The 24176-nt window shown below is 35.2% G+C and overlaps 1 protein-coding gene across 1 annotated transcript in view; it reads left to right on the top strand.

Moving 5' to 3' along the window:
* The window catches only part of PCSK5 (proprotein convertase subtilisin/kexin type 5), a gene marked incomplete at both ends in the record, with an annotated part of 228492 nt that overhangs the window by 185079 nt on the left and 19237 nt on the right, over positions 1–24176 (top strand). The window contains 6 exons of the mRNA XM_084305562.1: positions 3137–3273; positions 5211–5408; positions 5751–5819; positions 17158–17200; positions 18002–18144; positions 19394–19594. Of these exons, the coding sequence (XP_084161688.1) occupies positions 3137–3273; positions 5211–5408; positions 5751–5819; positions 17158–17200; positions 18002–18144; positions 19394–19594 (791 nt within the window). The remainder of the gene's footprint in view (positions 1–3136; positions 3274–5210; positions 5409–5750; positions 5820–17157; positions 17201–18001; positions 18145–19393; positions 19595–24176) is intronic.

Raw genomic sequence — 24176 nt, 5'->3', positions numbered from 1 at the left:
TTATTACAAACAAATTGAAGATTATGGCAAACAACAAAACCAGTGTGAGAAACTGAGAGGACAAGTATGTGAACAAAACTGTTTGTTACACAGACATTCAGCATTTAAACAAATGATTCCCACAACTACAGAAACAAATATTTTAATGTGAAATAATATTTCCTTCACTGTCATCCATTCAAAAACATAACTGTTGGAGTCACAAGGGTGATAAACTCAAACAGCAAGGCAATCTGCAATTTTACACACCAATGGAATTTGACATAGGAGTGAATATGGACACTGAAGCTAGCAATCAACAAAGTGTGGGACTGCTTATAACACCTGAACATATGCTCCTAAGTGCAGTTTATTTTTCTAACCTCTCACAAGGAGTGAGCAGAGAGCAAAGCTTCTCCACAGGAGATCACTGCAGAACAAAAGCTGAAGTTTAGGTGCTCTAGCACCTAATCCAGGAGCCTGTTGTTTCTAAACTCATGTCCTGTCAATAGCTCTGTCCTCACACCAATAACTCTGGTTCCCTTACATTGCAGTCAACTGGTATTTAAGTAGTATGAAATCAGAATCTGGTTCTGTAAGGCACAGAAAAACAAACCTCAAGCAATGCTACAATTTACAGAGCAAAAGTCTGTGCTAAGACCATTGGATGCACAAGGATCAGTGGAGCCCAGACAAATTCATAGCTGAGGAAACAGTGTGGATGTAATGCATATAAAGTTGGACGTGGCATTAGCACAGGTTTTGGGCAGAATTTTGGACAGAGAACTGGATTTTTCCAATTCACAATTGCATTAACTTAGGTTGTATGTGTTTCCTAGCAATGCGTTTTGAGATGTAAAACAAAGGTACAGAACAAACTAGTTACAATGCCATTAGGCAAAGCCACTAGAAGTTTCCAGCAATGAAGTCTCTGTGATCTTTTGGAAGGGTGCTGCTGTCTCCTCAGTACAAATGCTCCATCAGTTTTCAGGTTTTTTATCTAAGGTTTCCAAGAGCTCTCTGTATTCTTTTTGAACACTATGAAAAGTTGTTAGAAAAAAAGTAATATTGGACAGTCACAATTAAAGAAATAATAATAATGGAAAACCTCAACCGAAAGCTAAATAATAAGTCATTCCAATGGGCACTATTTGTTATGTGCTTGAAATAGACCAATTGAACTGGATCCTAAATCTTATAGCTCTTTAGAGCTTTAGATGGTATCTGTTGAAGGCATTAATGAGTGGCCATTAGATAACAGAGACTAAAATTCAGCAATCCTGCTTTCCTACAGGGGAACACCTGTCCTTTTTGAAAAGGATGAAGAGATTTGGGGTGGGGGGTAATTACTGAAAATCCCCTGAAAATGAAAACAGTGATCAATCCCTATTCTTTCTGAAAATTCAGCAGGGGATGTCACAGTAATTCATAATAAAATCACTGCTAGATCAGTTGGTTGTTTGAAAATTCAAAATGCAGCTACTTGTTTTATAAAAATTATATAGTAGTAGTAGTATAGTTTTTGTCCAGCTAAACAGTGTTTTTCATCAAAATTCTCCTCCCCTTGTTTACTGTTTCAGCTGAAAAGTTTAGTGAAAAGATCTCTCCTGCTGGTGTCTATCATTAGAGACAGCATAACAAAAATGAAGGAAAAAAAAAAAAGTACATTACCACTATAAAAGGTGCAATTTTTTATTTTTTGTTTGTTTGTTTGTTTAGTGAGGATAACTATCATTATAGCTAGCACATGTGATGGAATACAGTAACACTAAATCCAGTGTTTCTGACATGGTGTCCCATTTGCACAGAAACAAAACAGTTTGAGCTGTGGTCCACATGAAGAGATGAATACTGGTCTTCAGCAATACAGATAGCATTCTGTGAATGGTCTGTCAGACTCCAGAGCAAAGAGACATCTTTGCTGAATCTACCTTTACGAGCTTCTCCCTGTTTCCCTGCAGCAGCCTGATTTCAGCATCACAAGTCTTTTTAACTAATTCCTAAGCTTGCTTAGACACTGATGTGCTGCATGCTCTTCAGGAAGGCTGTTTGCATTATGGCATATTCTTCCATATCCACACTTCATAAGCCTAGACATTTCCAGTCATGGTAAATTCAAAACGGTTTCAAAGACAGTTTGACAAAATTGTTTTTAAACTTTGCAGATGTTTTTCTCTCCCTCTTTCAGAATAAATCTAACAATGACCATAGCAACTCAAATTTATGAAGACATATTGCAGACATTGTCAATACCACTGCCTGGCTCCAAGGAAGCATGCACTATCTTCATGTTGTGGAAAGCCTAAATCCTAGTTGTACAGAAAACCTGATGGTCTTGAAATCTGTACTAAGATCCTGAATTGTGCTCAATGTGTCTAGAAAATGAGTCCTAAATCCTCAAAAACCAAACTGGTCAAGGACAAAAACTGTTGAGAGTAGGAGATTACAGTCTCTTCTCTCTAACTCTAAGTATTGAAAACACATTCCAACTCTAGCCAACTTGTTTTATACTCTTTTAATAGTCATATCTGTATTGATGCTTTTCTCCTTTTCATCCAGAAAGAATAAAAGCATTAGACACTAAATAGTGGTGAAAATGGACCAGAAGTTTTCATTACATATAAGGGTTCTGTAGCAGATTTTTTGTTATGCAGCAGGACTACATTTAGTAGCAAAATGCATAAATATTTACACATATGCAAGTCTAAAAAGATAAGTCCTAAGGGTGGAGATTCAAAGAGGTGTTTGACTGCATATACTTAGGCATTGCACTGAAGCCACAGTATTTTTCACAGCTAGCATTTGAAATAACAGATAGACCATTGCTTCACAGAGAAAGACCTAGTCTTACTTTCCCTCTAAATGACATTAGGTGACCACTTCAGAGAAAGTAGTAGAAAGAAATTTAGATGTAAGACCAAAGGGTGATTTTTCTGGGAAAATAATCCAACTCATCTCTGAAGTCCAGGTTCTACACATGGCTGACATTCTAATCAGCAAATACTATCAGTAAGATCAGGGAAATGAAGGAGAGGAGTGCAAAGACTCTTGTCAATAGAGTGAAGGAAGTATATCTTGTTTTTCTTATCAGTACATTCTAAATTTAAAGAACAAGTTATTGGTGAATTTCTAATTATGCCTCCCTGTGCCTCAAAAGATTCTTTGATGATGGTCGCTGTGTTATACAATGCCCCAGAGGAAAGTTTGAATTCAAAAGGCAATGTCATTTGTGCCATCATACCTGCCTGGACTGCAGTGGAAGTGAACCTAACAAATGCACCGCTTGTGGAACAGGTGAGAAAGATTTCTCCTTGCGGCTTTTCCCCCTTGATTGGCATCCAAGTTTCCTTTCTTCTCTGCTTTCAGGACCTGTTAGAGCCAGCAAAACAAGCAGTGCTTTTGCTACTTACCTGCCTTATAACTGTGTTTTAACCTTGAAGGGTTTTGGAGCTCAACTCTTTTTGTTTTTTTTTTTTTTTTAAAGTGTAACAAAACATGGCTCTGCATTGTCATTGCATCTTTATGCTTCGCCCTTTGTGTATTTTGAATAGGAGCTATGATAATAGAAACAGAAACAGTAACAAGTAAAATAAAGTCAGAAAATCTACACAAAAGCCTCTAGAAAAGAAAGTATCATGCCTACCTCCACCAGCCTCTACACAGTGTTTCACTGAGATGGAACAAACTTGTTGCAGGGAATCCAGGGTGCTCTCCAAAACATCTCCTTGGGGAAGACTAGGAAGCAAGCATGGTGGCTTCCACCACCATGCCCCTACAGATGGACAAATGAGGTCTGAACAGTGTCTTTTTGACACTTTTTTATGGAGTTTATGTTGAGACTATGCCGTTAACTATGTAGTTGTTCCAAGAAGCAACCCCTGTTCTTGTGAAGCGCCATCAGTGTCTGAAGCATAAAATTGATTCCCTCTCACCTCTCTAATGCCTGATACATAAAGAACTCGAGAACAATTACATGCAAGTGACTGTAAGTGGTGTCAAATTATCTTGGAAATGAGTATTTAGAATTTAACTCTCAATTCATCTAAGAAAAATGAATATTTGCGAGCTTTTTCTAATGATTTGCAATGAATTCATAGCCTTCTTCCTTTTTTCTGCTTCTTCCAGTTCAGTCCAATTCTTTACCGGCCCAGTCTTTGTTTAGTAATAAGTGTCCAGATTACAAGAAAACACTGGCATAACTCACATTAATTTAGTCATATTGATGAGACTGATGTTCTCACTTTGGGAACTGTGGCTGAGTAGATGAAGTTTCCAAATTGTGCTTTAGGCCCAATATGAGGAAGCAGTTTGTATAATTCTTGCTCAAGTTTCTCCCTGTGGTGGACAGCAATATAAATTTCTGTATTTCTATATCAAGCAGTGGAAACACCGATGAGAGTCACACTGGGAAAGCTAACAAAGATCACTCAAGATTCAGACATGAAAAGGAAAGGAATAAAGTCTGAATTGTTTTTTCTTTTGTGGTGCAACAATCATTCCCTAACATAGCTGCTTTCCCTGCAGCGTCAGAAGTAAATTATGATACACGAATGCTTAGGGGGCTCTATAGATAAGTAATAAAATACACTTAGCACTATACTGTATGCAATTTAAACTGTAGGGTAGCTCATTAGAGAATTACCCACGTCACAGCACATGGCACATGGAGTTATAGGAGTTTCCACAGGTTTCATTGAGAAGTCAGCTCCCATACACTATAGAATGCTACTGCTCTGATAGCAAACAGAAGGACATTTACTATTCAGATTCAAATCTAAACATTTCCAGAGCTTAGCTGTGACTAGGGTGCAGATTAGACTTTAATGTATTATGGAAATATACTGATCCCTCTGAAAGGTGATGTGGGCAGCTTTGTTTTCATAATGGTGATTTTACATCTATTTGTACAACACACTACAAGTACTTCTATGGTCACTGTAAGGGAATATTTGGAACCCGATAATGGAAATCTTGTGGTCCTTATTTGATTAGATTGATGGATATAGATAGTGATGGTTCACTAGCATAACATTTTTATGTCACAGATCTTCAGGTGTTTGGAAGATCAGAGATCCTGAAACTTCTGTACATTCAGTGTAAAACTGAGCAAATCTTGTAGTCTGCATTCAATGTTAATTCACATCAGATGAAGCACTGGAGGATTAATAATGCTGCTTCTTCTGTTAAAATGCCCTCTGCTGCTTTCTTTTCCCTGTTTGTCGGCCACACAGATAGACGAGGGATGGAACGTTTTCTGTACCAAGGGGAGTGCAAAGAGAGCTGTCCTCCAGGTCACTACCATTCAAAGAACACCTGTGTCCCGTGCTCCGGACACTGTGAGGTTTGCCTGGACTCCAGACACTGCAAAAAATGTTACAGAGGATATTACCTTACCCAAAATGTATGTCAGAAACATAGCTGCAGAAAAGGTAAGCATCCTTCAGTGATTATATTCTATGTATTAGAACAAAAACTCTATTTAATCCATTACAGAAAAGTGGTTAAACATTTTGGTTCCTGTTCTGAAATACACAATCACACCTGAACCTGAGCTCCTTTAACTCCAGCTCTAATGCTCTTCTAATGTTGTGTTAATGCAAAATAGGAATATTCTCCTCTAATTGAATGGGGTTACACAAGAACAAACGAGAAAAGAAATTGGTCTGTATCTTTCTCCTTTTGGGATTTGCATAAAGCATAATTCTATGAGCCTTCAAATGTTGGCTTTCTATTATCTAGGATTAACCATAATTAAGTGACTTTCAAAACAGGTGAAGTGGAAGATCCTGACTCTGAAGATTGCATACCTTGTTCAGAAGGATGCCAGAACTGCCAATTGGGTAAGTAGCCCTATTACAAACCTTTCTCCTTATTCTTCAGTTAGGGAGTAATTATTTCTCCTTCCTCTCTTGCTGTTGGCCTGTGAGCAATTAACCACTGCTGTATTCTCTCACCAGATAAGTTGCACTTTTCTCAGTGTATTTATTTTTTAACACCAACTATAAATTCTATCACCAGCATAAATAAGAATAAGGTTTTGTGTTAATTTAACTAATTAACTTTGCAGCACATACTACTTTTTCTTTCTACCAGACTTCTGCTGTAATACGCCATACTATAAAACCAACAACTCTAGTGACCAGCCATTTTGTAAAAGTGCAATCTAGCCTAATACTTTTGTCTATACCTACTTTTCTAGCTTTCTACTATACCTGTAGCTTCCTATATTGGTGAATGAATAGGTGGCAGGATCAAGATCGAGGACCAAGATTACAACTACACTGTTGTCCTTTTTGTATGGTGTGGTATCCGTGGTATCCAGCTTCCTATCAGCTGGGTGCTTGGTGCTTGGTTGTGGAAAGAAAAAAAAAAAAAAAAAAAAAAAAAGAGAAGAAAAAGAAAAGGGAAAGAATATATTCCAATACCAATTTTCATTGTTGTTATCAGATGGTACTTTCCTAGGCTATGTTAATATTTTTGGTGCCTTCATGACTCTTGTGGCTTAAAATCCATTTTATCTTTCCTGCAACAATTTACTGCTAATCTTGGGTTTGAGCTAGTGCAGAACACCCTATGAATAGCAAACTCTCTTAAAAATAGGCATTGCTAGTAACTCAGGGACAGACTTTATTTGATTGTGAACTTAATAAGACTGCATCAGGAAACTTCAAGACCTTTCATTGGAGTACAGAGAAAGAAGTTATACTCATTTAAAATACTTACCTCTATCCTCAGAACATCGTCCTGTAAATCGTCTCCTAAATATTAGTCATAATATTAATCAGTCATAATATCCACTACATAGTTACTCCCAGGTTATTGCACTCAGAATTCTAATTTTAAAAACTGTTTTTCAAAAGCTTCAAAGATCAACAGAATGGATAAAAGTAAAACAAAGACTGAGTTAACTTCCAGTGCTTAGTGAAGTCAGAAGTATTAGGATGACAGAGCCTGGTAAGGGGCATGTTGTTAAGAAAACTCCTTGACAGTTATGATGCATATATTATTGAGAGTTTAAATAGGTTGGTTTAATGTTAGCTCTATTTAGAACAGAAACAGCAGTGGTATAAAAGATTCCAAACAGATTTTGCAAATTACCATGTGTTCCTGAAATAAAGCATGACCTATAAAATTCAAGATTAAAATGAATCAGGTAGAGATGCCATTTGTTCATTTCTGCTCTTAATAGTCATTGAGATTTCTGGTATATCAATACCAATTCATAGATAAGATGAGGACAGTAATAGCTTTCTCATGTCTTATCAGAAAATTGACATATTTAGAGATTTCCGTAAAAAGAAACAGCTGAACTGCCTGTCTCTTAGAAAACAGAAGTGGATTATTTTGAAAGCTGTAAAGAAATTACACTGTCATAAAAATAATTAAAATTAGTAAAATTTCAAGTTGAGGAAATATGGAATGTGATATATTTCTTTTCACGTCGTTATGGCCTTTCTGCACAATGTCTTCTTAAAATTAAGAGAATATTGCACAATTTTAAAGTCTCTCTTTGTCTTATCTTCCATTCAGCAGCACTGAGGAATTTAATCTCAGTAAGAACTGTAGAGCAGGAGTAGAAAAACATTCCAGTGCAATGAACGTTTCTTTCAGAAGTGCAGCAGGAAGCTCTGGGGAATGCTTTATTAAAAAGGAGAGAGAAGGAGAGAAAGGAAGCTAAATGTAATAATCACAGCAATTGGAATCAAAATTATACAGTTCACAGACCAAAAAGTAGTTATTCATATACAAATACAAATTCATTTCATGCATACTTATGTATCTGCAAACATCTCAAGACCATTCTCTCACAAAAATAAATAAATAAATAAATAAATAAATTGTCAGGCACCTGCTCTTTCTGAAGTGCTTTGAGATTTTTTGATACATACTGTAAGAGAAAAAAAATATCTTCTTCAGTTTATGCTTAGTCTAAGGAATCTTTAAAACTGACAGATACCATTCTGCCTGCAGACAGTCAAGTTCTGGAATACGTTACGAGAAAATTACCTTAGATGTCACTAACCCCCAGAGGACCTATGGCTTTGTACGTTGTGCCAAAGAAATAGCTATGCACTGCGGGGTTCACCTCCCTACCTTCTTCTGCCCACATGCTCCTGAACACTTCTGACTGTGACTGCTGCCATCTAGCCCAACTGGCATGTTCAAATACATCACATCCCATGAAATCCGAAAGGCAGAGTCTTGCACAGGCATTGAAATCAGAAGTGAGAGCTAACAACAAGTCAAGCCTATAGGGGACAAGTAAGCACAAACACAGAATTGGACAAAGTGCCTCAGAAAGTGTTCTGAATAAATTTCAAGTCCACACTGTCAAGATTATGTTTGTGGCTTTGCTACCTCAGGTCTGGTAGCCTAGTTTGGGACACTGAGCCTACTTTCTGGACCTGTAGTCCAGAACCTGGATCTGGACTTATTGCTCCCTCTCATTCAGAGAGATCCACAGGAAATTCAGGTCTTCACCACCCCTGACCATCAAGCCATGACTAAATGTAAATGACTTGTGTTCTGGTGGACACCAGAAAGCACCATAAAGACTATAAAATAAAATCCAATTTCCTCAACAGAGTCATCATTTGAAAAGGAAAGTTTTGCTGATGCAATGCCATTAGAGAAGAGAGTTTTCTGTGTGCTGTTACAGGAGTTACACTCCACCCTTCAGCACAAGTTCTCTCACTCCCATATTAAGATCACCTCGGAATCTTGTCCATAGCTTCTCCAAAGCCTTAAAACTGTAATGAGAATCAGGAAATTTCTTCAGAGTCAACCTTATCTTTTTTAAAAAGCAGTCAGCTATAATCCCACTTAGGACAAGAGAAAAGTGCTAAGGTAAAACTGTAGAGTTTGAGCCATTTAATGTAATTATTTTAAAAGAATTCCAGAGTCAGTACAATACAAGAACATAACAATGCTGGCTGTTATGTGCTGTGCCTAAAATACAACACATGGAACGGTGTATTCTAAAATGCAACACATGGAACAGAGTGTTCTTTCAACCACTTTCATCTCTCTTTCTAATAATACAAATTGTGTTTGCCCTTTTGCACCTGCATAATATATAGACACAATATATGAGTACTTATGAAGATGAAAAATTATGAACTTCCTTGATATGCGATATCTACTGACTTGTATATGTATATTTCAGAAGCAGAAACCACCACACCACTAACCAATAATGCTAAATATGAGCACCTAGTTTATTACAAAGCTAAATATTTGAAGACAGAGAGCTCAAGTGTATCATTGATAAATTCATAGCGATCAACTGAAGGATAGTTCTTCCTCTCAAGAGAGACTGCAAAAGTCAGGTTTTGACCCAATTTGTTTTCCTTTCAGACTTTGTCCTCCCATGTAGCCACATATTCCTGATCCAATTCCTGCTCAACTATTTGCTGATTCACTTCCATTCACCTCACCGGACTTGTGAAAGTATAACTTGTTATGATATGAATACTTCTTAAGGTTTCTTGGAGATTACCTCATCTCTGTGTAACAAAACTCCTTGTATTCCATTGCCTTCTGACCCTCCCAGTTTTCTGCAGAGAGCAGCACAAAGTGGTTCTTGCAACCTTTGCATCAGGACTATTTTCAAAGGCTAACACAGAATAAAGTGTTTTTCAGTGCAAGTGTTCAGTGGTGCAGATAAGGATGTTCAGAATAGCAATCACACTTTTCTCCTTATGAGATACCTTGCAACAATATAAACAGCAAGAAAGCACAAGAAACAGCAGCTCTGAGAATAAAAGCCTATAAAACAGACATTTAGGCCCAAGTGTGACTCTTCATTTTAACAATGTAAAGCCTCAGCAACTCTCAAAGTTCATCCAGAACTTAACTATTTTGTTTGGCCTGGGCTACAAGGGAACAAACGTACAGCTGTAGAGGCAGAGGCAGACAGAAAGACATGTAAATGTTCCACAAGTTCTATCACACAGAGTAAGATGTGTAAGGTACTGTGAGTGAGAGAAAAGGTATCTGGAGGAGATTTGAAGAACATATGAGACAGTTAAAGTGTAGCACTTTAACTCACAGGTACAGATTGGGATTCTGGCAGTTGTGCTCATGATTAATGAGTGAAAAATGATCTGGTTCCCATAGCAACATAAGTAGCACAAAGAAAAACTTTATTTCTTCAAACCTTCCCTGATGATGAATAGACCACAGATTTCAAAATACCAGAGAAAATTATGATAAGGATTCTTTCTTATCTCAGAGTAAATCTTCCTCAAAAGGTTAATCATGCAGGATGGGCTTTAGATTTGCAGATAATAGGACTTGTTTCCTCAGATTTTTGGAGTGAGAATATGCAATCTGTGCAAAAAGAATGTCCAAAAAGATCTGGAACAGTTCTTTAATTTTCAGTACGGAGATTTCAGTGTAGGCAGAACATTACATTAAAGGATGTTGTCTTTCCCAAAGTATAGGTAGAAGGTAATTTCCTTGCACAATAAAGATATGGGACATTTGCACTAAAAATAAATATATAAAAAAGCTGTCTTTGAAATTTTATTTTTCTCAGAAAACAAAACAAAACAAAACTTATTTGGCAAAATCCAGGCCTGGAAATCAATGGAAGAAATTAAGACATAACATTGAACCATGAGGTTTGTGAACACAGGCATGCAGCCTGCTTGGATTCTTACTAGTAGCACAGATGATTCCTCTATAAATAGTAAGAGTTTTTGAGTAATTAAATAATTAAGTAAACAATTAAGAGTAATTGTCTTGGTACTGAATTTTGACAACCCAGCCCCCATATTTCTTGAAAAATATTATTTCACTGACTGAAAAGCAGAATTGTGATATCTGATTATCAAACAATAAAAAAAAAAATAGTCTGCAGGAACCTATTAATTTTCTAGAACCATCTCATTATTCTGATGTTAAGATGATGTTCGTCATTACATTTGTAATGTCTGTAATCTGTTTAGCTCTTTAAGGTATTAATACTCCAGATTTCAGTTTAGAGCTATGTGTAATAACAGCATGGAAGAACAATACTGGTGTTAGATCAAAAGTTCATGTAGCTCTGTAATCAGTGGTGAAACAATGAACATACTGTTAGAATTACAAAGACAAAGAAAGTATATATTGCTAGTCCTTCAACAATGTGAAGTTCAGGAGCTTTGTTAATCAAATCAGTAAAGAACTGTTTTCTGCTGAATAATTCTGCTGGAATAACTGCAGAACAAATATAGTAAAACAAAATAAAATCTAACCATTTCAAGCAACTCTACCTCAATATGTACTTGTTTCAACTACTTGGGTTTGCAGAATGCCATGACCTTTCAAATAGGGAATTGTGTTTAAAGAACAATTTATTGACTGGAACAGTGCAAATGAGGATTATCTGCATACAGGGAAGATGTTTTCTCTATGATTCCTGCCTGCATACATTTTTTTTCTTTTGTTGTTGTTGTTGTTGGTTGGTTGGTTGGTTTTTTTTAATCAGTGGGTCAAAGGAATCCAGCTGTTCAAATTAGTGGCAAAACCTGCATTGATATCTGTGGTGCAAAGCTAGGATGTCTGGCCCACAGTCTGCATTCCAACACCCTTCAGGTAGTGCTACTCACCCAGAAGAATTACCTGTGTAGTAAGAAACAATTCAAAGATAAGTGACCATCTTGGTCTGTTCCACAAATGCATCTCAACACACAGAAAGGTCATTTTTTGTAATAGCTATTATATTGCTTAAAAACCTTCACATCAAGATTCACACACATGGAGAAGATGGTCAGAAGAGTAAAAAAGCAAAAGATAATGCATCAGCTGAGTGCTGGAATAAACTCTAAGAAAAATAAATCAAACACCCTCACTTAATTGTTAGATACTACTGCCTATGTCTTTATTTCATTTCTCGTGAAGTTTGCATAACTTTAATTTTAATAGGAATATGAATGAAACACTCATTCTTCTTTTTAGCCCTGTAAGTAATAATTTCTCTGGTTGCTATCATATTCTAGAGCTTCATCTAAGGTGTAAATCTCTCCTCAGCATTGGTCCACTACATGTGTTTACAGACAAGAGTACTCCAACCAGACATACACATTTTAAAACTAGTTTGTTAAATTTTCTGTTCCTTGAAGGTTCACATCATTTTCCCTCAGTGAAATCTCTCCCAAAATATAATGTGTTTATTAATGAACATACAAACAAATTTTGACGTGTTTTTCAACACTTAACTTCCATCATATAAACCATGGAGCTATTTCATGTAATGCATGTCATAATGCATTATATAATTGCTTTCATTTCATCTTATCTGCAGGTCACTACTGCTTTTAACTACAGCATATTAAAATCCTCAATATGTGTCTTCCCCTTTATTTTTTCAATGAAAAGCAGTAACAGCAAATGAGATTATTTCTCTTTTAGAATAATATAATTGAGATTAGAGCTTATGATTTTTCTAAGTTAACCAGCTTTCCAACAAGAATAACAATCAAAATATTTTCTGCTTTCACTATCCTCATTTTTTTACTAACTAAAGGTAGGTTACATTTTAAACAATAAAAGTTATGAAAAGAAATAGAGGTAATTTTTGTAAAAGGATCAGGAGGTTTTGAAAACAAAAAGGTGAAAAATATTTTTCCTTCTTTGACTTAAAAATGAACGTATTTTTAATTCATTCATCATGATCAAACCAAAGTTATAGCTTTTGGCCAAAGCAAATAATGATGACCTTTTTTCCCATTTAAGTCTCACTGACTACAGAATCCAGCTTACTCCATGGTTAAAATTATCATTCTCACCTTTCTTCCTCTTCCTGGTAATATGACTTGTCAAATGAATTATATGTTATAATTAAGAAAGAAAACTAAGCAAATTTACTGACAAAACTCCTAAAAAGAAAAAGAATTGGAGGAAAAAAATAAAATAGAAAGAATGAAACTGACAAAAAAAATAAGTTTTCACGCACAAAGTAGAAGATTCAAATCACAGTTCTGGGTTCCAGAAAAGAAATCTCCCTTATTTGCATGACTTACTGAAATCAGAATTTTCACCTAGGCTTATGTCTAGTCCAAATCCCATTGTGGTTGGATTGTACATTTCAGTTATTTTAATTGAGAACCCATAAAACTAAATCAAAAATGGTCTAGAGGTAGTTAAAATATGTAATTACACTTGTTGGTTATATATTACCATTTATAGTTTTGTTTGCTTTTTTTTTTTTTTTTTTTACATTATTTTAAATTATTGTTCAGAGGAATGTAAATGGAAAATAAAATCTAGCAGTAACTGCTGAAATTAAACAATTACTACAGGCTGGCCCTTAAAGAAAAGCTGCAATGTAATATAAAATCATTTTCATTCATTACATTTAATTAAACTGGAAAAGAAAGGTAAACCAGGCATCAAGTCCCAGGCACAGAATATCCTCAGCTTCTTCTGAGTGCAAAAGGAGTTAAGTGTTTTCAGCACATTCTAGGCTGAGCCAATAAATACTTCAAAATATTTAATTAAAAAAAAAAAGTTCATAAATGAATCAGAAAGCTAAAAGAAAAGTTATGATCTAAATACAGATACTGCAAAATATACCCATGCACTTAGTTTCAACTCACAGCTTTATTGTATACATCAGATAAAGTTAAACATGCATACCAGTCATTGCAAGATCTGGATCTCGACAAGATACTTCGATTAAGGCCAGCGCAAAAGTACAGTAGGCTAACCACACAATGTTTCCAGAATTAGGATCTGTCTAAATATTGTGAACTCTGAGATACCGTGAAACAGTGACAGGGATTTTCAAAATGGTCTGGAGCTCATTTTTACTATGGATTTATGCAGTAAGTATTTCATTAAGCCTCTAAGGTAATACTACAAAAATCACCTGCAGTGTTCCTATACTTTCAAATAAAAGAACAAAAGTGCCCTTCCGGCAAAGCAATGCAATGCTTGTAACACTAATGCCCATACTCCCTTATGAAGTAGGGAAAAAAAAACACCACCACCACTGAAAAAGAAAAAAAAAAAAAAAGCCAACAATGTACCACTAATTCTGTACAAATCAGATAGCTTAAAGAAAAAGTAACTCTCTGTCCTTTGACCGTTATTTAGTCTTTGCATGTCCATTTTCTAAATTAGAACAGAGCTCTGCTACAAATATATTGTACTTATGAGAGGTGGGCTGCAAGGGAGGGTACAGGACAATCACTGTAGTACAGAAAAGAAAAGGAACAAAATTACTTTTTCTATGAACTCCAGATGATCTTTACTTATCTAAGAAAGCTACAATAAAAACAGAAAGTCACAGAGGATTTTGGTTGTATCTGAGGCTGTATATTTTAAAATTGGTTGAATCCTGTTTCCAGTGCTATCAAGATTAATTTTGTTTCTGTATTCAAAGAGTGGGTGAGACTCAACACAATGGAAATCAATGCAAATGGAAACTATTGTGTGTAGATAAAATATTAGCAGTTCTCATGACAATAAATCTTTTAGAGTATGATATATCTATCAACCCATTTCATGCCACAGAAATCTAGTTGTTTCATGGGCAATTGAACTCTAAGTGAGTATAGGATGAACAAGCTGACTTCAGCCCCAACAGGTATTTATTACTGCTAGTCCAAGAACAGATTGTGGCAGATTTTCAAGGAGTCACTGCCGAGGAACTGTATGGTAATATCCTTAAAATTCCCTAGATAATTCATTCTTAAAATTTGTTTCCAAGATTTTGGAAACATAGCACGTATTAAACATCGAATTTGCTATTGAAGGAATACTTACTTATATAGTTAGCTTTCTCTCTGCTTGCTTTCAGATAGCTTCCCTCATTGTATTCCTTTCTAAACTATTGCATTATTCCTCAACAGTTTAAACTCAAAAAACTAAGATTATATATAAGAGGTGGTAGAGCTTCCATTTAGTGGGTATGTGTGTAAAAGAAACGGCGATGTTCAGTAAAAGCTGATAAATAATATAGGAGACAAATATGCTTGGGATTTAGGCTTCACAATCCCAATGGCTGTATGTTTAAATACCAGATTAGACTATGGGCTGGTCTTGACATGAGTAAGAGACATAACAAGAACATGTATGTTCCTTGACACTGTAACCTCAAATGCACTCTGAATGACAGAAAAAACATATCTTGAAATTTTCAGAAAGCTCATGATTTCTAATCAGAAAGCCAAACGTATGCCCCCTGCAATTCTTCACTGTTTTAAAAGTTTATTGGATAATAAATCTGAAACTGTAAAATTTCTTCATTCCGTTTTAACTCCTGACTATGTACTGGAATCATAAAAGAGACAGATGTATAACTTTATACAAAGCTATCAGCAGCAATAAGCAAACAAATTCCTGATACCTGCCATGGTTAGACTGGCATTAACAACCCATGAGTGCTCTTTCACCATCTGAGTAGCATACTACACATGAGGCCCGTGGGTAACACATTATGCTACTCACTCAGAAACAATCTAGAAAATTCAGAGTCCCCCTGGTTTTGTCATCAGAAAGGTCAACAAAAAAAAAAATATTTTTTTCATTATTGCTGGAAACTTAAATGAGACAAAATTTTCACCATGTTTGCTTTGCTTCTATAACTTCCTGAGATTTTCATTTTTCAAAATTATTAAGGAATTTGTTTGGTTTTGTCCCTCCTCCAAAATCTTCGGTTTGAAGAAAGACAGTGCATTCCCAAGTGAAATACAGCAAACTAGGTATTACTATATTTTTGGCTTTCCAGTAGGTTTTTTCTTTCTGCAATTTTGCCTATGCTTTTGTGTGAGCAGCAGGGTGCAAGAAGGTTCTGAGTGAGTAGGCACCTTCTAGATGTTTGTGAAACCTTTTTTTTTTCTTTTCCCCTCTCATGCATTCTAGTGCATTTTCCCCAACAATCATCCCCAGTCATGCATTTTCCCCAACATGCATTCTAGTCTGAAATATTAACAAACTATTTTTACTCATTAATTTCTAGATGTTTTCTCTTAGACCCTAAACCAGCTTTAAATGCAGTTGTCTTCAATTATGATTAAAAATAAATAAAAAATAAATAAATAAAATAGTATCTCATTAACAGAATTCCTGGACAAACTGAAAGTATTTCATCTGGAAGTAACAGAGGGCTTCATAGAAAATATTTTCATATTTTAAGAGTATTTCTTCTTTTAACATAAAACCTAATCCAAAGAACACTAGATTGTGTGATTGTTGTTTCTGATTGTGCTCTAAACAGCAAACAGAATGTTTTCACAGATTTGCAACATTTCTGGGAAAAGTTTTACACCTCATAAATAAATTGCTGGAACTACTTACAAAACCAAATGCAAGTTGCCTAATAAGGTTGCATGTGTAAAGTGTGATTTATTGTATACGAAATTCAAACAGACTCAGTGAAAATTTTGTCTTGTGAGTACTATTAATATCAAAAATAATTTCTAGACATTTCATAGTTTAAAAATACATTGGCCAGGTTGTTCCATTTCCTTCTACTCTGTTCCATTTGGGATACTTGAATAAGGTAAAAGAAACTGAAAGCTAACAGAAGATACTGGAAGGTTACAGAAAATACTCTTCCATTCATGTGGGCATAAAGCCATATCCATCATTTTAACAGCTTTAAGAATTGTAAAGCACTTTTTTTGTTCATTTTTCATTATTGCTGGAAGTTTTTGAATGCAAAAACTAATTTTATTAAAAAGTTTAATAAAAAGCTTTGCCCTCCCCATTATATAGAAAAGTGTTGGTCTAACTTTTAAGATGAAATGATTGGTTACATATTTTTTAAAAGTTTGCTTTTAGACATGCAAAAAATGAACAAATAGTTTGAAACTACAGATTTGGATACTTCACGGTCTCCTTGTATTACAAGTTACACTTTTTGTCTAACTTGAGCTCCTGGGAAGATTCTGCTGTTCAGAACAACATTTCTTAATTACTCATCAATTCCTAGGTGATTTGCGCTCAAAAATAAGACTCAAAGTCACTGAAAACAAACAAACAAATACAAAACTAGAACTTACTTGTGGAGGAGCTTGCTTCCAAAAAAATGTAAGTGGAGATTCAGAGAAAATCATGTTATAGTTATGACTATATTGATTTTAATGTAAGAATTTTTAACATAAAAATGGTGTCACAATGCAGCCTTTTAACATTCTCATTCTATCTCTGAATATTATTTACATAATTTCACATTTTTAATTTCAGATGACCCAAGAATCTGCATGGCATGCGTTCAGAACTACTACATGTGAGTATAGCTCTTTATGCCTCTACATTTTTTTCTGATGCAAAAATGTGTGCTTCACCACATAAACTGTGCTGTTTATGTTGTCCCACTTCTTTTAAGTATTGCCTATCTGAGAACAGTAACTTTGAGAAAAGCCTGGGAAATGGTGAAAAAACAGCCAGTCATACAGTATCAAGATCATTTAAACCTTATGGACTGATTTGATCTTTGCATATATAAAGAGAGGTATATTGAACAGAAAGTGTATACAAGTTAATAAGTGCCTCTGGGTTTGGAACTAGTACACTCTTAGTATATTGTGCCCAATTCTGGTATTTACAGTTCAGCAGGCACTTAAAAATTTAAGGAGGTTAAGGAAAGAAAAAAAAAAAAAAAAAAGTTTAACTTAACTAGAGGGAAAGGAAGAACCCTACTGCTTTTCAAATAGAGTATCAAGAGAGATCTCTTTAATGATTACTGTGATAGAATAAATGTTGAAAAGACTGTGAGCTGTAGCACTGGATTATACATTTTCACAAGTGGTCATCTCTTTTGACCCACAATATAGTAATTTAAGCAAGCATTCATTTTTGTGTATACATTTAAAAAAATCAAAGTTGCTATACTTAAGAATGCTGATATTAGGAAACAAGACTTACTAAAATTGAAGAGCTAACCACAAATGCACTTCAAATAATTCAAATAATTTCTGTTCATTGGGATGAGAAAAGAGATTTGCCATTATCATGCCTAGAAGCAGACAGAAAATAAACTCATTAACCTCAAAAGGAATTTACCATTTATGTTTACTTTACCTTATAGGTATAAGCAGCGTTGCTATAAATACTGCCCAGAAAATACCTACAGAGATGAAAGTTCACTGCAGTGTAGACAGTGTCCTAGCAACTGTGATAGCTGTGACAAGGATAAGTGTAACGTGTGTAAGGAAGGTTTTTATCTCTCAGGTAAGCAAAGCAACAAGTATGGCATATACCTGGAAGTATCTTAGATATTTCCTTTTTAGTCTGGATTCAAATTCTCAAATTCACAACTCTCCTATGGCAAACAGGAGAGGCTGGAGGGATTTAACACTTCGCAGAATCAGGTCCTTTGCTTTAACATAAGATGCCATTTGTTTCAAAAACTCCAAATATTTGACACTAACTATCCACTAGCTTGGGAGGGTATTTTTTTCTTGTATTGTTTTATTTTAATGCATCATCACACTTTCAGTCAAATTAAAAAAAAAAAAAAATCGATTTGATTCAGACTGTGTGACAGGAGAGGCTTTTATCTCACAGAAGAACACAAACATTTCCTTGCTATTTTTAGGTGTACTTTTACTTTGACTTTAAGGTCCACGTAATGAGCCTCAAGCATTTTCAACATAATTTAGTTAAACCACAAAGTTTCACCTCAGATTCACACAAGACTCAGAATCTCTTAACTGTATTAGGAAGCCATGAATCAAGCAGGTCTGGCTCAGACATAATACCAAATAGGAACCACAGGAAATCTTGAGGTTACGGTGTTCTTGTGCATTGCCTACTCCATGTGCAAAACAGAGGACTAAAAAAAATCACATGCATGGAAAACTCTGTGGTCACAACCTGAGATGATATGGTGGTCTATTTTTCTTTTAATGGAGATTGAAGAAAACAAAACAAAAATAAACAAAACAAAACAAACAAACAAAAAAAACAAACAAACAAAAAAAAAAACAGTCTAACAATGTCTAGGGGCTTTGCTACAGTATACAGATGTTTAAGCTGAATCAGGCTTGCCTGAGTTTAGCTTTATATTCACCAGCAATTGGAGATTCAGCCAAACCTGAATTCTGGAATACTGGACTTAGGTTTTATAGAGGGCCAATATAAAAACTGGGATTTAACCAGAGAACTTTATTCAAGAACTTGGACTCCTATAAGATATGTATTTACAGGATATAAGATATGGATGAAAACCTACCTGAGATACCAATTTCAGTGCAGATTGGTTAGAAGAGTTTATGAATATTGTGTTTATGAGCTGAGCCGAATTTAGGGTTCACATTAAAAATGTTGTTTTGATATCTAAAAAAAGTTTCATAAATTCTTATATATTATTTGTTTGTCTTAAACTTCCTTGTTGAAGACAGAGAGGTCTACTGGAGAGGTATCTTCTTGTCATGTTTAGCAGTTGACACCGTGATGTTAGATTGTGTTTCTGTTGCAGGTGACACATGTGTGACTGAGTGTGGAGAAGGCTTCTTCAATGATGACATGTTTAGAGAATGTGAACCTTGCCATAGGAGCTGCAAAACCTGTGTTGGGTATAGCTACAAGAACTGCACTGGGTGCAAAAAAGATTTCCAGCTGTCTCATGGAGAGTGCCTGAATCCAAGAAATTATCAACCCACTGGGAAATTCTGGGATGGTAAGTGGCAAGAGACCCCTTAATCTTTTCTGTTTCTCTGAAGACTACTAAGAACTTTAGAAAGAGGACATCAAGATCATGCAGTCTCAGTGAAAATACACTTTCATCAGTACATCAAATGTACTGACTAAAAACATTGCTTTGATCACAGACTGAAATTTATCTCCTTGCAAAGTGCATAACATTTTATTATAATTTCTGTGTTCCTTATCTAAAATACGGGGAGTTATTTTATCTGGATAGGAAAGAGTTTAAAAGATATCATATTTTAAAAAGATAAAAATTATAAAAAATAGGGAACTGTGAGTTCCTATACTGGGAGACATATAGGTTATGTTTCAGAACAGCTATCTGGCCATCGATTCTCTACACATTAGTGAATGTAAGTTGAAGGAAACTAGAAAGAATCGAATGTGTGTGTGTAATGCATATTTAACAGCAATATTCCTTCTTTTCAATCCTCTTACTACATAGACATGCACCACTAAGAGATTGAACACAGAATGTAAAACTGCATTATGAGTTCTTGTCCTACTTCAGCTGTTTCCATGCTTTCACAAAATTATCAGTTCTTTCTTAGTTAGCTTGTCTATAGAATGAGAAAACTACTATTTTCTTCTCAAATAAAATAATGTAATTGGAAGGAAAATGCTTGTGAAAATAAAAGCTGTTGATGAGGATGATTTGTACTATTTTTTAAATTATTTTCCTTTATTAAAGCATCTGCAAGTGCATTCCAGTGCAGTCATCTATTTCTTCTTATGAAAGCATTAAATGAAAAGACAATTGTACAGCGTTTGTCATTCCTATTATATAAGTTATAGAAAGTACAATTGAATGGGTTACGTTACCCAATGAGGCCTTGCTAATGTGTGAATTTATCACCCAGCATGCAAATTAAAACTCTTTTGATAGGTAAATTAATTATTTTTAAGTGAAACTTTGTGCACCACACTGAATCTTGACAGGCTTGCAAGTGACACCTTAAAATGGTAGGTACACCATACCCGCCAACAGAGAGTAAAATTTCCACCACAGTTTCAATATCTATTTGTCTGATCACTGTAAAGAAAGAGAAAAGTCACCAACGCAATCCTTTCACTTTTTACAGTCATAAGGCATCAGCTGGAATGATAGGTTCAGTTTGGGGCACAATGTTTAAAGAAAGAAGTGGGTCAATATATCAGGAAACAGTGAGGAATAACAGAAGTCTACCGAAAAATAATGTGTATATATGTATGTATATGTGTATATATGTATATATATATGTGTTTGTGCATATATATTTAAAATTAGAAACTCAGACAAATGAGGCCCTTGGGACTGAATGGGGAGGCCAAAAGGAATACAGCCATAAAGAAGAGTGGAACGGATCAGGTCTATTTATGTGCAGTAAACAGGACTTAAAATGGCCAAAAGGAGATTAGATTGGCCTTGGAAAAAATGAGACTTCCAAATGGAATGAATAATGGAGTAAAAGTGGACTCTGTGAGGACATTTGGGAATTTCCATAACTACAGGTCCTTAAGAACAGATAAAAAACATCTGACAGGGTGGTTATTGAGTAGAGTGAGAGACTATCTTACTTATGGTCCCTTCCAGATTTATTTTTCTATCTAATACAATTTTTCTTCTGATTCTTATGCCTTTATTTGACTCAAACACTTCAAAGAATGGCTATCCTTAGATCTCTATGGCCTTGAATTAAAAATTAATATATTGTTAAAAAAATAAAAGAAATAAATAAAAAAAAAAAAAATAAATTAAAAAAGAGTGAGAGAAAGAAAAAAATATATATATTGACCATTTCTAGTCATTGCTTATCTATGGAGAAATGTTGCATCGAAAACAACATTTCTTCACATTAGAAAAAGATCAGAGAGATCTAGAAAGGAGAAATATTAATAAAAAGTTGGTTTCCTCCATGCATTTCATTGTGTTTCATCCAGATAGGTATTTTCCCAATCTGAGATGCTCTGAAACTGTCATGGAAAGAACACGTCTGTGGTTTGGTCTAGCTATTGGTCTAGCTACTTCTAACACTATTAGATAAGGTGATTCATTGTCAGCTGTTTTCTTTTGATCAAGCAGCTGATGGCAGGTCTCTACACAGCTTTACTGTACAGTTGAAACATTTAATCTCCATCTTGCCTATTATTTCATTTTCTCTCCAATAGTTAAAGCAAAACTTACTTAGGGGCATTCTGTACCTCAAGATATATCTCTCTCTGAGCTGTACTGGCTTGAGCATTAATGACTGATCCAAAGCCACATGTTCCCTGATGTAGTTGGTGACAGGAGTCCAGGAAACCTTTCACTTTCTCTTAGGTAGACTCTGGCTGGAGTATTTTCACTTTCTCTTAGGTAGACTCTACAGGATGGCAGCAGCCGTGGCATACAATTGCTGAGAAAGTGACATTGAACTTGATGATATCTTGAGCCTTTTCTCAAAAGGGAAAATTTCCAGATAGTAGTACCCTTCAAGTCAAAATGTTAATGTCTTACTGAAGCTACACCCTGAATAACTACATTTATCAACAGTTTATGAAGTTTCTTGCTCAGATACTCTAGGATCATCTCTCTCAAAAAAAGTCATTTTAATTTGCTAATTAACAATATGATTGACTAACTAAATACAACTAATAAACAATATGATTGATAACTAAATGATTGGCATTTTGGCTAGAAAATCACACTTTCACTTATTTCTTTTGCTGATACATTCAAGAGACAGATATCAGGTGAATCCAGATTTCCAGCTGTGTCTTCTATATTTGAAAATCCATACTTACGATCCTTAACAAAAAGGAAGGATCAGGAAGGATCAAAATACATTTATTTAACACCAGTAGTACCTGGTAATTCCTAGTTAGATTCCTATCACCTGAATAAGGTAATTCCTAGTTAGAAATTGCATTATATTTCACACTCAGATGAAGTTTCAAAATGCCTGGATAATTTTATAAGGGAAAAACAAACCAAAAACCAAAAACAAACAAACAAACAAAGAAACAAACAAACAAAAACTTGACAGAGTTTCAGTATCTGTTAGAATCTCTTCCTTTATTGGCAAAAGTTTTCTGAAAACCAATAAGATGTACCTGAGGCAGCCACTGTCTTTTACTGCCATGTTTAGAAATGTTCCACAGTATTTTCAGTACAAGATCAGCTAAGATGAAAACATACCTGTGCTCCTCGAAACTGACAGTCAGTGAAGGTTCTGGCTGGCATAACTATACAGAAAAAGCTCCTGGGACAACAGGTCCTCTCCATCTTAAACATTTCCGTAGGGCCTCCTCTTTTCCATTATATATTTCAATAGGGATTATGGGATCTAAGAATTTTTTTTATTTCTTTTTTATTTACACATGGATGCAAAATCATGGCAACTTCACAAGTTTTTCACTTCTTCCTCTGGACAAATCCCCAAATATTTTATCCCAGTTTATTTATTTTTTTACTCTTTAGCTTGTTTTACAGCTACTTTGATTGTCTACAGGGTTATTTTTCTTAGTAAAATATTGTCATCTGTTGTCAAATTTAGTTTCAAAGGGAAGCCTGTCATGAGCATGGACATGTTCCATGAAACTTTTGTGGTTTTCAGGTGATATTAAAATACTTCTATGCTTGTTCACCAGTCTGCTGTGGGCAAGACTGTGGCAGTGATTTGGGTTTTGGTTCCCATCTTCTCTTCTTATTTATCAATATATATTTTCCACTAAGTGCTCAGTATCCTTGACACATTTACATCAGTGCAGCAGCATGGCACAGCTGCCTCTGAGCTTCGGTGGTCTAATGAGTTGTTCTAATTAAGTAATACAGACCCGACAATTATTAGTCCTCACACTTTGAGGGATTGAGCTGCACGTGGAGGAACAAGTATGAAATAAAAACCTCACCCCCTGTCATGGGTGAGAGGATGAAATCACACCAAACTCATCCTTAGTATATACCCTACTCCAGACAATGCAGGAAGACGACACAGCTAGGAAGACAGCCAAAATTTCCAAATCCAGTAGTTTACGTCAGCTTTTACCATGTTAGTCTTCTATTTACTCATTTTCTTCAGAAATATTACAACAGAAAGCTGAGGCATTAGACCTTGAACTGTGTTTACAAACAATAAAGCCATTTTCCTTTGGCTTTTCCAGCCACATGGATTCAGTGGGCTCCATTGTGGTTTTAGTGATTGTATTGACTTACCATATGTAACAAAGGGAGTTTTGGGAAACAACAGCTGTAGTTTTTATTTGTTTCTCTGGTGAACATAATTTCAAGGGCAGCACAACAGAGCCTGCCATGGTGAAACCAACACAGAGTCTGACTTTCTTTGCAATTTGAGAAACTGTTCCATCTAAGGGAGGATTAAACCCTTGTGGATATATAATACTTTTTTACTTTTTTTCTCAGTTGAAGCTTTCACTTATATTTCTTTTTAATGCAATGATAAATGATAGACCAGTCTTATAAATATTTTTGAGCATACACAAAAGTCCAAAATGTTCTATAAAAAACAACTTACTTAAATGATATCAACTTTGAGGGCATATTCTGCTGGGCAAACAGTTTGATTCATATCAGG

Source organism: Netta rufina, assembly GCF_964035555.1.
Source record: "Netta rufina genome assembly, chromosome: Z".
Taxonomy (NCBI): domain Eukaryota; kingdom Metazoa; phylum Chordata; class Aves; order Anseriformes; family Anatidae; genus Netta; species Netta rufina.
The sequence above is the reverse complement of the archived record's forward strand: the minus strand, read 5'-3'. Positions and strand labels throughout refer to the sequence as shown.